General features: G+C 48.9%; 1 protein-coding gene across 15 annotated transcripts in view; it reads right to left on the bottom strand.

The window, feature by feature from the left end:
- Nucleotides 1–19,207, bottom strand: part of Jakmip3 (Janus kinase and microtubule interacting protein 3) — a 109,733-nt gene that overhangs the window by 53,367 nt on the left and 37,159 nt on the right. For all 15 annotated transcript variants that reach the window (XM_051145528.1, XM_051145527.1, XM_051145533.1 and 12 more), the window contains exon 2: nucleotides 5,193–5,436. In XM_051145528.1, the coding sequence (XP_051001485.1) occupies nucleotides 5,193–5,327 (135 nt within the window). In that variant the 5' untranslated portion in view covers nucleotides 5,328–5,436. The remainder of the gene's footprint in view (nucleotides 1–5,192; nucleotides 5,437–19,207) is intronic.

The following is a 19,207-nucleotide window of genomic DNA, read 5'->3' as shown; positions in this document are numbered from 1 at the left end:
GGATTTCCTTTTCTTATTATGAGGACTGAGGAAAATGGAAAATCAGACATGGCTGCAGAGAGACACAGGGGCTGAAGAATGAAGGGGATCACACCCCAACAACTGAGGGCGAGGGCTTGTCTGACAAATGTGCAGAACAAAGCTGGCCTCTGGCAGGGTCAAGGAAACCAGGTTACCTGCTCCATGCAGAAAGAGCCATAGCTCCAGGCAATAAAGAGAATCCTATTCTTTGCACCCCAGCTAACTCCAAAGCTCCTTATGGGAATATTTTTCCCACTCCATGAGCACAGAACCATTAATGCTCAGAATAGTATGCAGACGGTCCCCCCAGGGAAACACTAGCGAGTTCCCTCTTTTTAAGTTCAAGACATTGGCATCAAGTGCTGTGAAAGTACAGCCACCTGGGACTGTGCAGATAAAAACACAGATCAGCCACGACTAAGCGCAGTCATTAGGCCAGTGACATGTGGCTTCTTTCTTGCTTGTCTTCCTTCACTGGCAGCCACCTGAAGGTTCCACATGTCTCACTGGATCCCTTTACTTATACTGTCGAATTGAAATTCCCCCCAATATCTGGTGGCTCCCACACCCACCCAGGCCCAGTACTCCCTAAGAAATGGCAGACAGATGCTCAGATGCTCAGATGCCCAGCCAACAACCTCCATTTACCTGCATTGGCAAGTCTCCCAGGTACCTGCCAAACCACAGCTCTGGACCTCCTTACAAACTCCTCACCCAGACTTCCCTCAACAGCTTAGGCCGAAAGCTGGGGACTATCTTGCCTGCATATTTACCTGCATACTCACATTTCTGACTTGGTCCATCCAGGGCACAGGGAACTAGCTTCCATCCTCTCTATTCTCCCAACTCTTTCCTCAGCTTCCTCAGGCCCTCCCACAGTAGTCTACCGGTATTTTGAACTGTCCATCAATGTGCATTCAGTCCCCTGTATCTGAGGTTATAGTAAATATTCAAAAATGAGTATGTCCTATCTGTCCTGAATAGAAGCAGATTTTTTCCTAAGCAATACAGTACATCAGCCATTCTCAGAACCAGACAATGATGCTAAAACACTGGGGCTTAGATGCAAGGCATACATATTATGAGTTGCAGAGTTTATTGTACGTAATTTCTGTCCCTACCATCATCGCTCAGCATGTAAGTATCAAATGAGTATATCTTTGGATTGTAGTGTGTTAGAACGTTTAATTGTAAAAACTACTATTTGAGCCAGGCGCTGTTGGTGTGCTCCTTTAATCCCAGCATTTGGGAGGCAAAGGCAGGCAGATCTTTGTGATCCTGAAGTTAGCCTGATCTACAAAGCAAGTTTCAGGACAGCCAGGGCTATTACAGAGAGAAACCCTGTCTCAAAAAGCTAAAAAATGAGTGGTAGCCTGGTGTGGTGGCTCACCCCTCTAATCCTGGCACTTGGAAAGCAGAGGCAGGTATATCTTTGTGAATACCAGGCTACCTGCCAAGGCTACATAGTGAAACTATGTCCTTAAAAATAATAAAATAAAATAAGATGTGGCACAACCCAACAGGTAATCTGTCTTAGTCAGTGTTCTATTGATGTGAAGAGACACCATGACCATGGCAACTCTTAGAAAAGCATCTTATTGAGGCCGGCTTACAGTTTCAAGGTCCAAAGGCATTATGGCAGGGAGCATGGCAGCATGCAGACAAACATGGTGCTGGAGAAACAGCTAACCTACATGCTCTATATCTGGATCCACAGGCAGCAGGATGGGCACAGCCTCTGGGCCTGGATTGGGCTCTTAAAGCGTTAAAGCTCACCCCTAGTGACACACTTCCTCCAACAAGGACACATCTCCTAATCCTTTCAAGTGGTGACCAAACATTTTAAATCTATGAGCCTATGGCGGCCATTATTACTCAAACTAGCACACAGTCCAAATATAAGGAGGTCTGAGGCAAAGCAATGCTGCTGCCTGCCTTCGCTTCTGAGTGAGTGTGCCTATCCCGCTGCTGCCGTTCTCTACTGAGCTCAGCATCCAGCTATTTCACCCTTCCTACATAGACTGAACACCACAGACACCCCCAAGGAATTTCCAGGCCTTTAGTGCAGCATCAGGACTGCTAAGGGAGCCACCTGGCTTAATAGCCCTTACAGGTTCTCAGCCTCTCCACTATGCAGAGAGCAGACCGCCATTATTGAACTGCCCAGCCCCCATTGCACGAGTCCTGTTTGATCGGCACCCTTCCACTGACAAGCCTTAATACCCTCAATACTCCTCAAGAACTCCGCTGCTGGTGAAGTATGAGGCGCTTGGCTTCTAGCTGCTGCAGTTGTTGGCTTCCTTCCACACTTGACTCTGAGCATCGCAGAGTAAAGCATTGCTGTTGCAGAGCATCAGTGCACTGAGAATTCCCAGGCAGAGAAGGGAGCCTGCACTGGGCACTAGGCCAGGACCACACCCGAGACACTCAGAGGCTGCAGGTTTGATTGCTGGGTCCAAACCAAGGTTGCGTTCCCAATAGAAGTGATCGCACATAACCTGTATCCATACCCCTGTGTCATGGGTTCTGAATGTGGGTCTTCCGTTAGGGTGGGGAAGGCCAGGCTCTGTCAGGGCAGTAGTACACTTTGGAGTGTCCTGCCTGTGTCGCAACTCATAGCACAGGTCTAGCTGCCCTAATCACCAGTAAAGCCTGGAGCCCACCAAGCCCAGTCGGTTTCCAGGTGGCTCAAAGGGCTATATATCCCTTCAAGACACACTCAGAGGTCCGTGGCAAGTTTATCTATCTAGGAAGAGTTTCCCACCCCGACCCTGGCCATCTATTGGTGTTCTTTATTTACCAGAAGCTTCCGAAGCAATTAGAATCTCTTGAAAGCTAGACATACCTACCAGTTCTAGAGCTAGTTCTGTCTTGCAGCTGGAATTAAGATATTAATTTTGACACAAACAGCGGAAAGACTCCAGAAAGACCAAGGACTAACATCGTTAGTGACTATAACGTTCAACTTCATTCTTTACGTCCTAGTTGGCCGTGACTGTGAGGTTAATATTGTCAACATGGCAGGATCCAGACTTGCCTAAGAGACAAACCTTTGTGCACGCCTGTGAAGGAGTTTCTAGACTGAGTTACTTAAGGTCGGAAGATCCATCCTAAAATTGGGTGGCACCATTTTGTGCCAGGGTCCTGGCATGAATAAAAGGGAAGGTGAGCTGTGGGCCGTTCATCTCCCTGCTTCCTGACTGCAGAGGCAGTGGGAGTGGCTGTCTCAAGCTCCAGACACCATCCTTTCCTCACGGCCATGATGGACTGGGCCTTTAGACTGTGGGAGAAAACAAGCCCCTCCTTCCTCATGTTGTTTCTGTCAGGCATTTTGTGACGGCAACAAGGAAAATAACGAATACAACTTATGCCAGTCCTCCCTCCGGTGAGTGATAAGTGAGTGGGGGCATGGAATCCTGTCAGCTTCCTACAGCCTTATTTCCTGCAGTTCACGGGAGACTTGAAGGCTACATCTGGCGTGTGCCTTCATTTACTGAGTGGGTTGTAAAGGGAAGAGGCACAGCACAGGTGAGACCTGGAAAAGGAGCCGGATGAGATGATGGCAGGGACGCAAGTCCTTGTGATGTGCTGTGCCCATGTCTTCCCACTAATTCCAATCCCCACCCCCACCCCTGCTTGAGGACTCTGAGCATATCCAGCTCCCGGGATCACCTTCTGCAGCTCCCTTTCCCTGCACTACGCTCTGTGTCCACACAGACCCAGGGGTACCGTCTTACTGCTGTCAATCTTGCAAGTACCTTCTCTGCTAGATTCCTGCTACGCGGTTCCAAGATGAATGACGGAGCTGCTGAACCTGGAGGCAGCCGAATGCTATAGGCAGGTGAAGGTACCCTCAGGATGTGTGAGATGGATGTGTTTTCGCAAACTGCACACAGAGCACGTGCGGTGCTGCTGCAGAGGGGTAGGTGACAGAAATTCTCTGCTTGGCGATCTCCATAGCACAAAAGTCTTTATACGGAAAAGATCCTTGTTGGTACATGAGGACAGAAGGCCCCCATACTGCCGGGTCCTTAACAAGTCACTTATCCTATCTGCAAAATGCTTTGGAGGAAGGCAAGAGAAAGGTCTGGGGCTACAAGTGTGGTCACCAGCATGATCCAGTCACACTAAGAGGCTCTCAATGTCTGGGCCATCTTTTCCTGCATGCACACAGAGGGTAGTTTAGTTTTCAATGCACAGCTATTATTGGCACATGGCTGGCTTCACAAAGCAGTCGCTGGACTCTGAGTTTATGTGTACCCATACAAACTTATTCTGTTTAGCTCATGGTGGCTACAGACACTTCAGGAAAAACTCAGTGGCTCTAGGACTGTGATATTTGACAAGGGCCCCCAAGGACCCAAAGGCATTCACCCTCTATGGAAGGTCAGGGGTCAGGGGTCACCTACCATTCTCTTCCCTAGAGATACCCACCAGGATAATGGAATGGGTACCTCTGCAGAGACCTGGCTATATCCTCCTTTATAGAGGATCATTTGGACCAGAGGCAGGAGCTTGGGGCAGGGGACTGGGGCAGGAGCTTGGGGCAGGGGACCTGGGGCAGGAGCTTGGGGCAGGGGACCTGGGGCAGGAGCTTGGGGCAGAGGACTTGGGGCGAGAGTCTGGGGCAGGGGTCCTGGGGCAGGAGCTTGGGGCAAGGGACCTGGGGCAGGAGCTTGGGGCAGGGGTCCTGGGGCAGGAGCTTGGGGCAAGGGACCTGGGGCAGGAGCTTGGGGCAGGGGACCTGGGGCAGGAGCTTGGGCCAGGGGACGTGGGGCAGGAGCCTGGGGCAGGGGACCTGGGGCAGGGGACCTGGGGCAGGAGCCTAAGGCAGGGGACCTGGGGCAGGAGCCTAGGGCAGGGGACCTGGGGCAGGAGCCTGGGGCAGGGGACCTGGGGTGGGAACTTGGGGCAGGAGCCTGGGGCAGGGGACCTGGGGCAGGAGCCTGGGGCAGGGGACCTGGGGTGACTTGGGGCAAGGGACCTGGGGCAGGAGCCTGGGGCAGGGGACCTGGGGCAGGAGCCTGGGGCAGGGGACCTGGGGTGGGAACTTGGGGCAGGGGACCTGGGGCAGAAGCCTGGAGCAGGGGACCTGGGGCAGGAGCCTAGGGCAGGGGACATGGGGTGGGAGCCTGGGGCAGGGGACCCGGAGCAGAGGCTTAAGCTCCCACCTTGCTCTTCTCCTGCTGCAGCTCGATCTGGATGTCCGTGAGCTTGGCTCGCAGCTCCTCGTTGGCAGCCTGTAATGCGGCTAGTGTCTCTGCTTTGTCTCCCTTGGCCCGGCTGCCCGCACCTTTCTTTGACATGGTGAGGCTGGATGACCAGAAAGATGCCCAGGGGCAGCTGCTCTGTCTGGGCCAGGGTATCCACGCCAAGCTCTTGGCAGGTGTCACTCCGCTACATTTTCTCACTCACCTGAAGGAAAAACATACCCACAATGAGCAGACTGCACATGGCCAGATGCCACAGCAGCCCCTCAGCCATGGGGCCTCAGTCTAGAGCTCAGGGCCTTGGTACTGAGGCAGGGGCATAGATGACTCCTCATCCACTCTCATCCCAGATGCTGTCCTGATGGTGATCACTGAGAAACAACACTGATCACAGAGACATCTGCCGCTGTGCAGTATCCTCAGACAGAGACCCCATGCATTGGAGATGCCAATCCTTTGCTCCTTTATGAAGAACCTGGTGTGCAAATCCAAACCTAGAGTTTCATATGTGGATATGGGATGCCCTGGCAGCAACAGGAAGTGCAAACCATGAGCTAAAAATAGATGGTGAAATGGAGACTACAATCCAGGGTCATCCCAGGAATCCATAAACTTCACCCAGGAAACTCAGGAGGTAAGAGAGGAGTAGGAGTGAAGAGAAGGGGAGGGGAAGGGGAAGGGAGGGGAGAGAGCACACAGGTCTCAAGGAGCTATTTGTACTTTCACATAGAAGTAGGGTACCAGCTTACCAAGGAAGAACCCACAAACCCTGGCAGGGCTCCCAGGAGCACTAGATAGATCTCATTTAACCCTGGGCAGCTGCCTGATGCTCTTCCCTCCTCAGAATGGAGGCCTTGGGTGTGAGCTCTCTGTTGCTATGCAACTAGCTGTGACGCCTCCCAGTTGTCTGTCCATCACCCATGCCTAGGGCCTGGGAGCCTCCTAGGCTGGTCTCTCAAGTGGGTTGGTTTATACTATTGGCCAGAAAGACCAGCATTTTTACAAAAGTGACTGAGCAAAATGATAGACCAAGGCTGGGCAGTAGTGGCACAGGCCTTTAGTCCCAGGAAGGTCTACAAAGTGACTTCCAGGACAGCCAGGGTACACAGAGAAACTCTGTCTTGAAAGACAAAACATAATCCCAGCACCCGGGAGGCAGAGGCAGCGGGATTTCTGTGAGTTCGAGGCCAGCCTGGTCTACAAAGCGAGTCCAAGACAGCCAAGGCTACACAGAGAGACCCTGTCTCAAAACAACAACAACAACAAAACACAACCAACTAAACAACAACAAACAAATAAACAATCAAGTACCCAGGCGGTCTCGGATTAGGGAATTATCATGGATGGTGGACTTACCATCTGGTACGGCCTCCTCAGACCTTGGTCTACATCAGCGGTTCTTAACCTTCCTGATGCTGTTACCCTTCAAAACAGTTCCTCATGTTGTGGTGACTGCTAGCCATAAAAGTATTGCATTGCTACTTCATAACTGCAATTTTACTGCTGTTTGAATCATCATGTAAATATCTGATATATAGGATATCTGATATGCAACCCCCAAAGGGGTTAGGGCCCATAGATTGAGAACCACTGCTCTAGATGGAAGGAGCCATAGGCCCTAGTGTAGTTTCACCAACCTCTGTGAGCAAGGTGTAGTCTTTTGTCCAGCTTCTGGGTCTCCATATCCTGCCCAGCTAGGCCTGCTGCCCATCCTGCCCATTGGGATGAGGCAATGCAGTACCAGCTTCCAGACAACAGTATCAGACACAGCCTAGAACCATGTACAGAAGATGCTTGCTTTAATTTGTCCCCCCCCCCCCCAACACACCTCGCTTATCAGCTGCCAGCAAGGTTCAAGGTCATGATTAGGACCACCATAGCCACTCCAAGGCACCAATATTTACCCAGTATCTTAACTAGGTTTTTTTTGTTGTTGTTGTTGTTGTTTTTATTTATTTTAAAATTCTCCTGGGTGTGGTATTGCACATACATTCAGGAGATAGAAGCTGGCAGATTTCTATGAGTTCAAGGCCAGCCAGGTGTACATATCAAGCCCTAGGACAGCCAAGACTACAAAGTGAGAACCCCCCATCTCAAACAAAAACAAAAACAGAAAAAGAAAAATAATCTACAGGCCTTTCCTTGATAAAGTCACATTACCAGGCATACACCAAGGTATCCGGCTTGAAGAGGGAGGGAGGAAAACAAAGCAGGTCTGAGCTTCCGGGCAGCTTCCAGAGGCTCTGTGCTCACAGTCCAAGTTGCTATGCTGATGAGACAGCACAGGCCCCTGTGGTCTGAGAAGGGCCATCTTGGGCCACCACTGGCCAAAGCTCTGCCAAACTTTGCCTGCTTGGAGTAGTTGGGGGTGTTGGGGGGGGGAGGGTTGGGGCAGAAGTCAGCAGCAGGCTGCAGCGGCACAAGAGTGGAGCAGCGACCTCACTTTGATCAGGGCTCTCATAGGATGGAACCCAGAGACTTGGAGACTAAGGATGTCCTCATCTTCACTTCAGCTCAGCCCCAGACACAATGCAGAGAGGTTGAAGAGGTGAGCTACAGGAAGGGAGGTAGGCACTCCTGAGCTATGCACTCAATCCAGGAGGGCACAGGGCAGGGGCAGCCAAGGGACAGTCACTTTAAGTGACTCTGGTAAAGCATCTGTAACTTACTATGTTTGTATAAGAATTAGTACCAAAAAAATGTTGGTTATTGAGCTAGAGAGATGACTTGAGGAGTGCTGTGGGTTAAGAACACTGGCAGCTTTTCGAGAGGAACTGGGTTCGAATCCCAACACTGACATGGCAGCTCATAATCATCTGTAAATACAGTTTCAGGGGGATCCGAGGCCCCCTTCTGGTTTCTGCAGGAACCAACATGAAGGTGGTGCACAGACATATGTGCAGACAAATTATCCACTCACATACAATAAAAACAAATCTTAAAAAAAAAAGTTGGTTGTCTTAAATGTTCGTTAAAGCATGTTTGCTCATTAGTGAAATAAAGATTCCTAGAATTCTCCTCAGAGTATGAGGGAAGCCTAAGCTCTTTCCCTGGGGCTTCTCAGCTCCCAGGCGAGTGCTGCTTTGTTGTTGTCAGTGCAGAGCCGAAGTGAATTTTTCATGTTTCCTTTGGTGAAGTCATTAAATTAATAGCTCCATTTACCATCTTTTGTTTTGGGGTCTCCAAGGAAGTAATAAATTTTCTTCCCAAGACCACAGTAGAAGGGTTGGGCTGACCTCTGCCCGTCTATGATGAGACACAGCAGGCAGGCAGAGTGTTAAGTTTGATGAATGCGCCTGCCCCTCGTGTGGGTTAATCTCCATTGTAAACCTCAGGGTGCTCAATGGAGGCCCATCTGGGCACAGCTACCCTCCTTGCTCTGTCCCTTCTGGCCCTCAGGTTTGTTTAACGTCTAGCTCTGACACGTGTTTTGATGTCGCCGTGTGACCTAAAGGACATGGGGAGATCAGAGTAAGCCGTCATCACCAAACAGCCTTGGGAGCACTGTCTCCTCCCTGGTCTGGCCCGTAATTCACTGTCTGGATTGTAACATGAAACCTTGCAGTCTTTAAAGCAGGCTTGGGTTTTTTTTCTGGTTAACTTGTTTATGGAGAAGAGATTGTGACTCTGGCAATTCATTTCCATGGAAACCTGAAGTTTTGCTGGGGGAGGTAGGTGACAGGTCCACCAAATACGGGGGCTGAGAGAGCAACTAGGAGAGAGACAAGAACTCCAGGCCATGGGGCCAGTGTGATCCAGTGGGCCCTGCTGTCCATAGAGGGCCATAGGGAGGACAGCAGTGTCCGCTTCTGAGTTTCTTCCAGGGATGTGGACCTGGTGAGGCCCCATGGTAGTGGAATAGATATACCTCTCTTGCAGCTAAATGCCTATAAGCAGAACCACCCTCACAAGGACAAATCAACTGGCCATTGGTGTCTAGTCACAAATGCTGGTGACCACAGAGCAGGATCCAACCTGGAAGCCAGAGGAAGAACAGGGAGCTTCCAGAGTGGACAGTTAGAAGGGGTGGCCCTCCAGAACACTGACTGGACTCGGAATGCGGCTGGGAAGCTGGTGCTGTGGAGGAGGATTTTGGTGGAAGGCACTGGAGGGTAAATAACACTTAGAGCAAAGCTGAGATCTGACTACTTGTGCTGAATCCCAGTGTCCAGAGTTTGCCCCCAACGCTGCTGGCTGTGACCACTTCCAGACCTAGAGAGAGCCTTTGACTGAAATCCAGGGCTCTGACTCACACGGCAGAGAAAGGCTTTCTCTTGTGGACTCCCATGTAAACTTTGTAAACCCTCAAGGCAAGTAAGTGGCCAGGCCCCTGCCTCAGGAGTTCCAGCAGTCAGGCCCCTCCCCACCCCTCTGTCATAACTGTGTTTCTGACCTCTGAAACTATCATAAAGGTCATCTCTAGCCCCTCAGTAGGATCCTTCCCAAATTATACTATTTTTAGGTGAAAAGTCTGAACAAAACCACACCAATCCTTGAGCAGGAAAACCCACCAAACCCTGAACAGAAAACCTCACCAATCCCTGAACAGGAAAACCCACCAATCCCTGGACAGGAAAACCCACCAATCCCTGGACAGGAAAACCCACCAATCCCTGAATAGGAAAGCCCACCAATCCTTGAGCTCCCTGAGCTCAGTACTTGAAATCTCACCAATCCTCATCCTAGAAATCTCTGCCTTAGAAAGCTCCACCCTCTAAGAAATCTATGTAAAGGCTGTGTCTGCTCAGTTCCCTGATGTCCCAGAAGCAGAGGCAGCCAACCCTGGGTTTGTCCCTTCACACCCTGAACCCTCCCAATAAATCTCTTTTATGAGATGTGTTGCCTGGTGTGACTCTCATTGGAAGAAGCCAAAAAACAGTGAAGAGATGAAGTGAAGAAATGGAGCAGGGCTGAAGCTCCTGAGCTCCTGAGCTCAGCTGGGGATAGCCTCCCCTGGGATCTGGAATACCTATGAGGCCTCCTCTCAAAGCTGTATGGTTCCTGGGCTCCCAAACCCCAAGACACCCTTCCATCCAAGCAGGAAAGCCAATACCCAGGGTCCTATATGAGGTATACAATCACATGTGTAGCAGGCCGTACATGGGAGAACATCTAAGCAAGTCTGACAGCACATGTGTTTTCTAGTCACTACAGGCAGAGGCCCAAGTAGAAGCAGAGCCATATGGTGACTTGGTGGCAGCTCCCTAGGCTGGCCAGGAACTGGAGTGTCTCAAGAGCAGAATGTCAGAACTGCACATCCCCCCAACAGGCCAGCCACACCCTCAGCCAATCACCAGGCTCTAGCTCAAGCCTCTACTCATACCTGCCATAACTGGGCAGAAGATCTCTCCTTCTCCTAGGAATTCAGCCCTGGTTTCTCACCACTGAGTCAAGCCCAGCTGGGCAGCCTAACCTCTGTGGGGACAGCTGCTCAGCAGATGTTCTCTTGGGCATTCAAAGGCCCAAGGAAGTGATGATATATAAGCCAGGCACCAAAGTGAGGCTTTTCCCCAAAGCCACTGACTCAAAGCAGGATGTCTTTAACCTCCCTAGGCCTCTCAGGATGGAGAGAACATAGCTAGGCACCTGCTGAATCTGCCGCTAGGCTGTTTTATGGACGGTTCAGGAACCATCCTCTCCAGCCTTTAAAAGTGGGCATCAAGTCACTAGTCTTCCAAGGAACATCCCTTGTCCCTTCTATGCTGAACTCAACTTCACGGACATCTACTGTGCCATGTTGTCTTTCCAGAAATTTACAAGCAGTAGCATATTACCAACTTGGCAAGAAAAACAAAATATTCTATGTGGGTACTGTCGAAATCATCGGGATAGACTTCTGACATGTTGTCCTTCAGTTATGACAATCAATGAGACAGCTTGCTGCAGGTGTGATGCAACGTGTGAAAAAGTTCTTATCGTGACAAGCTGGCAGCAGCTGTCATTTATTAGCTGAAAGATAGAATTATCCAAGACTTGGGTTGCAGCCTCATTTCTAACTGAATTTCAAAGAAATCACTTATATTGATCATTTACTAACCCCTGGGAGAAAAGAGGTTTACAGAAATCAGGTGGTGGAACTTAGTGGGAAGCGTGGGGGAGGTGTGTGGGGAGAGGAAACCTTCCAATAAGAAAACGCTTCAGCTTCTGTCTGGGGTTTCCGTGAGGCACTCACAACCCAGCCAGACAAGCCACGCCCACTAAGAGCTTATGATTGACAGGCGCTGTTTAGTTTGAGATTATTTTTTGTGCTGGTCAGTTTTTGTCAACTTGACACAAACTAGAGTCATCTGAAAAGAAGGAACCTCAATTGAGGAATTGATAGTCTTTTTTTCTTTCCTTTTTCCTTTTTTTAGTCATTTTGGCAAAGAATGCTGAAGCCATAATTTTAATTACAGTTGTAATTTGAAAGCCTATAACAGCTCATGTAAACACATGAGCTTAATTACCACAAGGATACCCAGTGAGGTACCTGCTGTAGGCTGCCATTCCCTGGTCCCTTGGAGGGCTCTGGCTGTTCCCTCTGCCGTACTGTCTATCAGTGAGTGGCTAATGGCTTCTTCAGAGTTTCTAGGGTCATCAGGCCCCTAGTCAGCTGCCTCTGTCCCTCTTCAGTGTTTTCTTGTATTGGTTTTACAATCCAAAGACTACTGAGAGGAGCGGGGAAAACACATGCATTGGCCACATCTTCCGAGACACACAGCCTTGCTGTAGCTTTTTAATCAAAGAAGGAAATTTTGGGCTTACAGTTTCCCTTCTTTTATTTATACAGCAGATGTGACTTGAAATTCTCCAGTGCTCTTCTCAAGGTGGAAGGCAGATGTTATATTAATGACCAGAGAGCCCATCACCCAGGGTGAAGAAACGGGGTCACCTCTTCATCTCCAGGGAATCGCCATCTTCAGGCTGAGTGGCAAGGCCTTGAGCTGTGTGGTCCTAATTGGCCTGGTTACTTTATTTGAGACATAAGGATGAGCAGCAACTGAGGTGACAAGACAGCACATGACATTACTTGCTGCCAAGCCTGAGACCTCACCTGAAGAAGAAAAATCCCACCTCTGCTAGCTGCCCTCTGACCTTCATATGCACACAAAGAAACTGAATGCAAGACAAATGTGATAACCACTGTCCCACAGAGGACAGCAAAATAAATGTTGTTTTTTTTTTTTTTAAACAACCCAGCATATAAAGATACTTGTTGCTGGAAGAAGGAGAGAACTGACTCTTACAAGTCGCCCTCTGACTGACACATGCACACCATGGCATGTGCAAACCTACATGCTTGCACATGTGCATACACATGCATGCATGCACATGCACACACATAGCACACAATAAATAAATAAATGTAAAACTTTTTTTTTTGATAAAGAGTTATTACCACCAAGACTGATGACCCAAGTTTGATCCTGGGGACCTAGTTGATAGGAGAGATTTCACTCTCACAAGCTGACCTACGATAGCCACATAGGTTCCATGGTGCATGGATGGATGGGCACAGACAAAGATAAATGAAGAGGGAAATGGGCAGCTGGAGTTGTTTTATGAAATAAACACAGACACACTGAATATTTTAGAATAACAGACATGGCTTCCACGGAAGTCAGAACCTTCAGAACGCCTCGGGTAAGAAGGAGGCTCCAAGCACAGAGCCCACCGTGCTGACTGAAGGCCATGGCCATCACGAACATCAGGACATCATGGCCCCAACTTGGGGAAGTGCCTGAGCAAGTCGGGGACCTCGAGGCCTTTCTTCTCACACCCCAGCTGTGCTGAGCAAACAGCAGCCAGTCTGAGATAAGAGAGGCACTGAGATGAGCTGGGCAGCTGGCTTGGTAGGTAGATCCAGATGAGTGGATGGATGGACAGAGGGCAGGCCTACACCTCCTCCTTCCAGAAGACCTCCGTCTCGAGTTGCATCAGTTCTTCCTGCTTCTCCTGAAGTTCTACTGGGCCTAGATGAGGATCCACACATTCAAGAGAGGTGTTAATGTTTCCTTACCCAAAACAAGCATTGGGCAAGCATTGCCCTGCACCTCTCCATCTTCCTTAGGATGCAGGTGATGCCCTGTGCCCTGTGGCCTCTGTGTCAGTGAAGGTTGCGCCTAATGGAGGGCTTACATGAAGAACTGTTGACAGATATTTGGAATCATGGGGGAAAAAAACCTGAGACAATGAGAATACTCAACACAAATGCCTCACACGAGGCTATATTCAAAAAACATACAAGACCTCTTACAACCAGTAAGGGAAAGTCAGCCAATCCAATAGGAAAATAATAGCAGAAGGCATGGACAGGCGCTTCCCAGAGAGCACGTGCATGCCATGAGCACAGGATGGGTCCGGGGGCTGTCAGGAGCAGACCATCAGAGCCCCGAAAGAGTTCCTCATGCTGGGCAGGAGAAGGCTCTGCAGCAGGCCAGCTCCAAGAGGCCTGGTGAGCTCCCAGTCAGGACACAGCGAGCCTCCTGCTCTGCACACTGTCATCTCCAGATCTCCTTCAGCTTCTGCAGTCTGGCTCAGGGTGGGCTGCGGCAACCAGCTGCAGTCAGAGGCCACATGCCAGCTGGGCTCACAGCCTAGCTACCCTGTCACCGCTTCAGAGCACTGCACCATCCACGACGAATGGCAGAGGACAGTAGGTACTGGAAGTCTTGAGCAAGGCTCTCCGAACCAGTTGTTTTTCATCACAACCGCAAGACGAAACCAGGAAAGCCTCTTTTCATGAAAATGCCTCGTGATTAGTATTTTGCAAGTATAATCCTAGGAGGAAGTGCTACTGTGGTTGGCTCCCTGTATTACTCTTTGTCAAAAGTAGCTAGAAAACATATATGTGTCCTTTTAAGAACAATGCTGCTTTATAAAGTAGGGCTGTCGTGGGAACTTGGAAATGAGAGGGCCAGGAGCACACAGCCTCAGGGCTGCTCCCATCTGGGACAGGAGAGCTGAGGATAGCATGGCCCTGATGTGTGTGTGTGTGTGTGTGTGTGTGTGTGTGTGTGTGTGTGTGTGTGTGTGCGCGTACGTGCTACATGTGTGTGCAGGTGCCCAGAGTCAAAAGAGGGTACCGAATCAGCTGGAGCCACCTGGCCTCAATACTGGAAACCAAACTCGGGGCCTCTTAACCACTGTCATCTCTCTAGCCCCCCAAATCTCAAACTTTTACCCTTGAAATTGCTCTCCAGAAAAAAAAGGGGGCCTTCTAACTCAGCTCAGCTGAGGACACACGCTCCCACATAGGACTCTATGAACCTGTACTCAGTGTGTCTGGCTGAGGAAGTGCCGTGCAGACACCATGTAGGCTGCGACTGATTCCAATGACGACAGCCCCCTGTAACTAGCATCCCACACCAGAGACTAATTCCTGGTGTGCATAGTCCAAAAGGACTGGCTGCTTCAGAGCTGGGTGCATTGGCCAGGAAGCACTGCTGCCATTGACCTCTGGCGGGAATAAAATGGCCCTTGATTCCCTCGAAGTCCCTGCACTTTCTTCATTGGTGTGGGCTTGTGCTTGCAAAGCTTACTGCACTCCAGTCAAGTTTGATTTTATCTATTTTTATTAACTAGTACATGTCATTTAGTTTTCAATGAAAACAGACTTAGAATTATAAAATGCCATTATCAGTGAGTCTTTATATAAAATTACCATCCTTATTATCAATCAATATCTCTGCCTTTTCATCTATAGGAACAATTTGTTTTAGATGTTTTTCTTTCTTTCTTTTTTCTTTTTTCTTCTTGAGTCAGGGTCCTGCTACGCACTCCTGGCTGACTTGGAATTCACTGTGCAGAACTTGCCATCTTCCTGCCTCAGTTTCCTGAGTGCTGAGACTCCAAGTATGCATCCACATGCCCAGTGAATTGACACACACAAACTCATATGCTTGAACACTTAGTTCCAGGTTGAGGGAACTGTTTTGGGCGGGGGGCGGTCAAGGAACATTTTGTGTAAGCGGTCTAGCTGGTGGACTTAGGACAAACATAGGTGCAGGACTAGAGGGTTATAGATGCCTTGTTGTGGTCTGAGCTCTCTGCTTTTTGTGATCAGCAGCCCAGACGGAAGCAAGCTACGTGACAATCATATGAATAGTTCCCTCTGTCACACCTTTCCCACCACGAAATTACATTTCCTCAAATCTTGACCCAAAATCAACCCTTTCTTTACACTACTTGAGCCAGGTGCTTTATCTGATTTTCCTTAAATATAGCATTTCTCAGGCACACAGTTCTCACAGCAGAAGGAGCTCCACTAAAGTTTTGGGCACTATCCTGGGGTACAGTGTGTGTTAGGGAGAATAACGATGTCTCAATATTGTCCACAGTTGATTGTGTTATATCACAAAGCAGTGCCATACATGTGACTAAGGACCTGGATATCAAATGGCCCCATCTAACCACATAAGTCCCAAAGAGCAAGCGTCTTCCACACAGGGGTCAGGCAGATAGGCACAAGAAGGCCAGACGATAGTGGTGTATGCCTTTAATCCCAACACTCAGAAGGTAGAGAAGCAGACAGATCTCGGTGAGTTCGAGGCCAGCCTGGTCAACAGAGCAAGTTCCAGGACAGCCAGCACCACACAGAGAAACCCTTGCTGTGCCCTGAGGAGGTTACCCTAAACCAAGTACCAGTGCATTCCTCTAAGTTACACAGAACACAGGAGGGGGGACTTGAATCCAACTACCAAGCCTCGGAATAAGAACTGAATGGCAGGTCCCCGGAGGTGGCTGGCAAATATGCTAGCTATCCATGCCTATCAACCACCACACAGCAGCAGAAACAAGAGAGACTCTGCTTCAAAGCAAAGTGGAAGGGGAGAACTGACACTGCCAGGAAGTTCTCTCTCTCTCTCTCTCTCTCTCTCTCTCTCTCTCTCTCTCTCTCTCTCTCTCTCTCTCTCTCACACACACACACACACACACACACACACACACCTCTTTTTAAAAAGAACTGAGTTGTGTAGGGCTAAATATACATAAGAAAAAAATGAGACCCAGAAGGCAACCCTCAAGTGTGTGGGCTCATAAACAGGCTCTGATTGCACACTCACTTCTCTGCAGGTCGCATCTAAGTAAAGCATTTTGACAAGGCCACCTACATCACTCAGGAGAGGCTGCACAGCTTTCCCAACTCATGGTACTGAGGAAACTACAGACCCACATGTACAGTACAGCCAATTGGACCCCGGCCTCCACCATATACAACAACTAACTTAAAGCAGATAGAATCTTCGAGATAAAACCATAAAACTCAGGCAGGAGTGGCGGTGCATACCTTTAATCCCAGCACTCAGAAGGCAGAGGAAGGCGGATCTCTGTGAGTTCGAGGCCAGCCTGGTCTACAAAGAGAGTTCCAGGATAGCCAAGGCTACACAAAGAAACTCTGTCTCGAAAATCCAAAATCACAAAACAAAACAAAAACAAAAAACAACAGAAAAACCAAAACCACAACAACAACAACAACAAACCCACAAAACTCTTAGTCCAGTGGCTTTCAACCTGTGGGTCATGATCCCCTTTGGTCACCTAAGACCACTGGAAACCACGAAAATTTACATTACAATTCATAACAGTGGTAAAGTTACAGTTATAAAATAGCAATGAAAATAACTCTATAGTGGGGCGAAGGATCGCCACAGCACAATGAACTGTATTAAAGTGTCACAGCATGAGGAAGGTTGAGAGCCACTGTCCTAGAGGATAACACAGGGCAAAAGCCTCGTAGCATTTGGAGTTAGTGATTGTTTCTCTGACAGTAAAGCAGAGAAGATAAGACAAATTGGACTGGAACCTTCCATGCATTAAAGAATGAAAAAGCTCACAGGAAGAGAGAGAACACTGGCAGATCATGGGCTTTATGAGGTAGTTTACCCACAGTGTGTGGATGCCTCCTAGGGCACAATGAGAAAGGACATGTCTGACCTAAGTGGGGGAAGAATTCCAACAGGTATTTCTCTAAAGAAGATGGTCAACAGCCAAAAAGCACACAGGAAGATGCTCAGGGAAACAAACAAACTGGCTAAGAGGTGCCACCTGACACTAATTAGGACAACTGCTGTCAAAAATAAATTAGTGCACGGAAGGACGTGGGAACTGGCACCTTGTGCAGTACCGATGGCGACGTAAAATGGCATGACTGCTGTGGAGCGCAGTCTGGCGGATCCTATGAAATTGAAAATAGAATTGCCGTGGGCCCCAGAAATTCCATTTTTGGGCACACACTCAGGAGAACTGAAAGGAGGATCTGCATATCCCATAACAGCTCAGAGGTGGAAGCCAGACAGTCCGTCTACAGACGAGCAGGTGTGGTTCACAGGTAAGCAGGAATGTCACTGTATAGGTTACTTTTCTTGGTGTTATAACAAAGCAACTTAAGAATGGGTTTCTTCTGGTATAGTTCCTAATGTCCACATCAGCAAACGTCTCCTGGCAGAAGTGTGAAGTGGCTGGTCACATGGTATATGCAGCCAGGAAATAAGCAGGCCAGGAAGTAGGGCTCAGCAATAAAGTCTCAAAGTCACTCCCGCCGACCCGCTGCCTCCAGCAAGCCTCTGCTTTATACTGCTTCCATGGTCCTCCAGATCATAGCTAACATGTGAGCCTATGAAGTGCACTGAGAATTCTAGAACTTTGGTTTCTTTAACAACACATATCATAAGAATGTTTTTGCCGGGCGCGGTGGTGTACCCCTTTAATCCCATCACTCAGGAAGCAGAGGCAGGCAGATCGCTGTGAGTTCGAGGCCAGCCTGGTCTACAAAGTGAGTCTAGGACAGCCAAGGCTTTGCCAGCTGCAGATAGTTTCTACAATTGTGTGATGTCTGGGGTTCTGTGAACTTCTCAGAGGGTATATAAATGCTAGGGCCCCTGAGAGGTGGAGATGGTGGTTGCTGTTAGGGAGATTGGTTGCAGTTTGCTAGTAGCCATGGTCAAAGAAGAAACAAGAACAAATAGATTAAATTCAGAGACCTCTATCTCTCTCTTCCTCTCCTCTGTCCTTCTTTCTCTCTTATCCAGTGATAAGGGGTGAAAACAGGGGGCTAAAGGGTGGGGTGGGGGGAAAGAGCCAACAAAGTAGCAAAGACAAGCTACAATGAAGGACATTCTTCCTATGAACTGCAATGGTTGCTCAACCTTAAAAGGGAAGGAAATGACATGAATGGGCTTAAAGACGTGCTAAGTGAAATAAGCCACCACAAAAGGACACTGTGCATAGGAATCCACTCACAGGAGGTGCTGGAGTGTCAGCCTCACAGAGACAGAAAGTGAGACAGTGTTACAGACCTCACCAGACGTTTCAGTTTTCCAAGGTAAAAAAAGCTCTAGAGATCAGCAGCACAGCAAAACGGATCCATTAAACACACTGAACCATGTGATTATGAACTGTGATGACAAACTTTATCTTCTGTGCATCTTGACAAGAAGTAACAAAAGAGTGGTGTTCATTAGTGTGCCACGACACCATCTTTACTCTTGCTTGCATATAAATAGTCAAACCTGCCAGCTCAGATTCTATCTTGGGAAGCACAGGTAACTATTGGCATGTGTGCTTAAATAAACACCTTTCAAGCCAAAAACCACAGTGGTCAAGTTGATATAAACCTGGCCAGCACCACTAGCATATTCTATGCTTACATAGAAGGTTGGGCCTGCTCCAGGACAAACAGATGTGGACATCAGTATGGCGACTACCAGGAACTCATCACCTAAGTGAGCCAGGAAAGAGACCCAGAGCCTCCTAGAGAGTAGCTCTCCAGCACTGTAGCCCACCCCAGTCTGCTGGCTGTGGGCTCTAACACATACACTGCCTTGTTTTAAACTATAAGAACATGGCAGCTGTTCACAACAGCGACAGACAACACGTGCAGGCCCAGATGATTAAAAAAAGAGCACAAGGTCCTGGAACAGACCTGACCTTCAATGTAAGCATAGGATATGCTAGCTGTGCTGGCTAGTTTTATGTCAACTTGACACAAGCTAGAG

The sequence above is a fragment of the Acomys russatus genome, chromosome 5, assembly GCF_903995435.1.
Source record: "Acomys russatus chromosome 5, mAcoRus1.1, whole genome shotgun sequence".
NCBI classification, from domain to species: Eukaryota; Metazoa; Chordata; class Mammalia; order Rodentia; family Muridae; genus Acomys; species Acomys russatus.
Note: the sequence above shows the minus strand (reverse complement) of the source record. Positions and strands in the feature narration are given on the sequence as shown.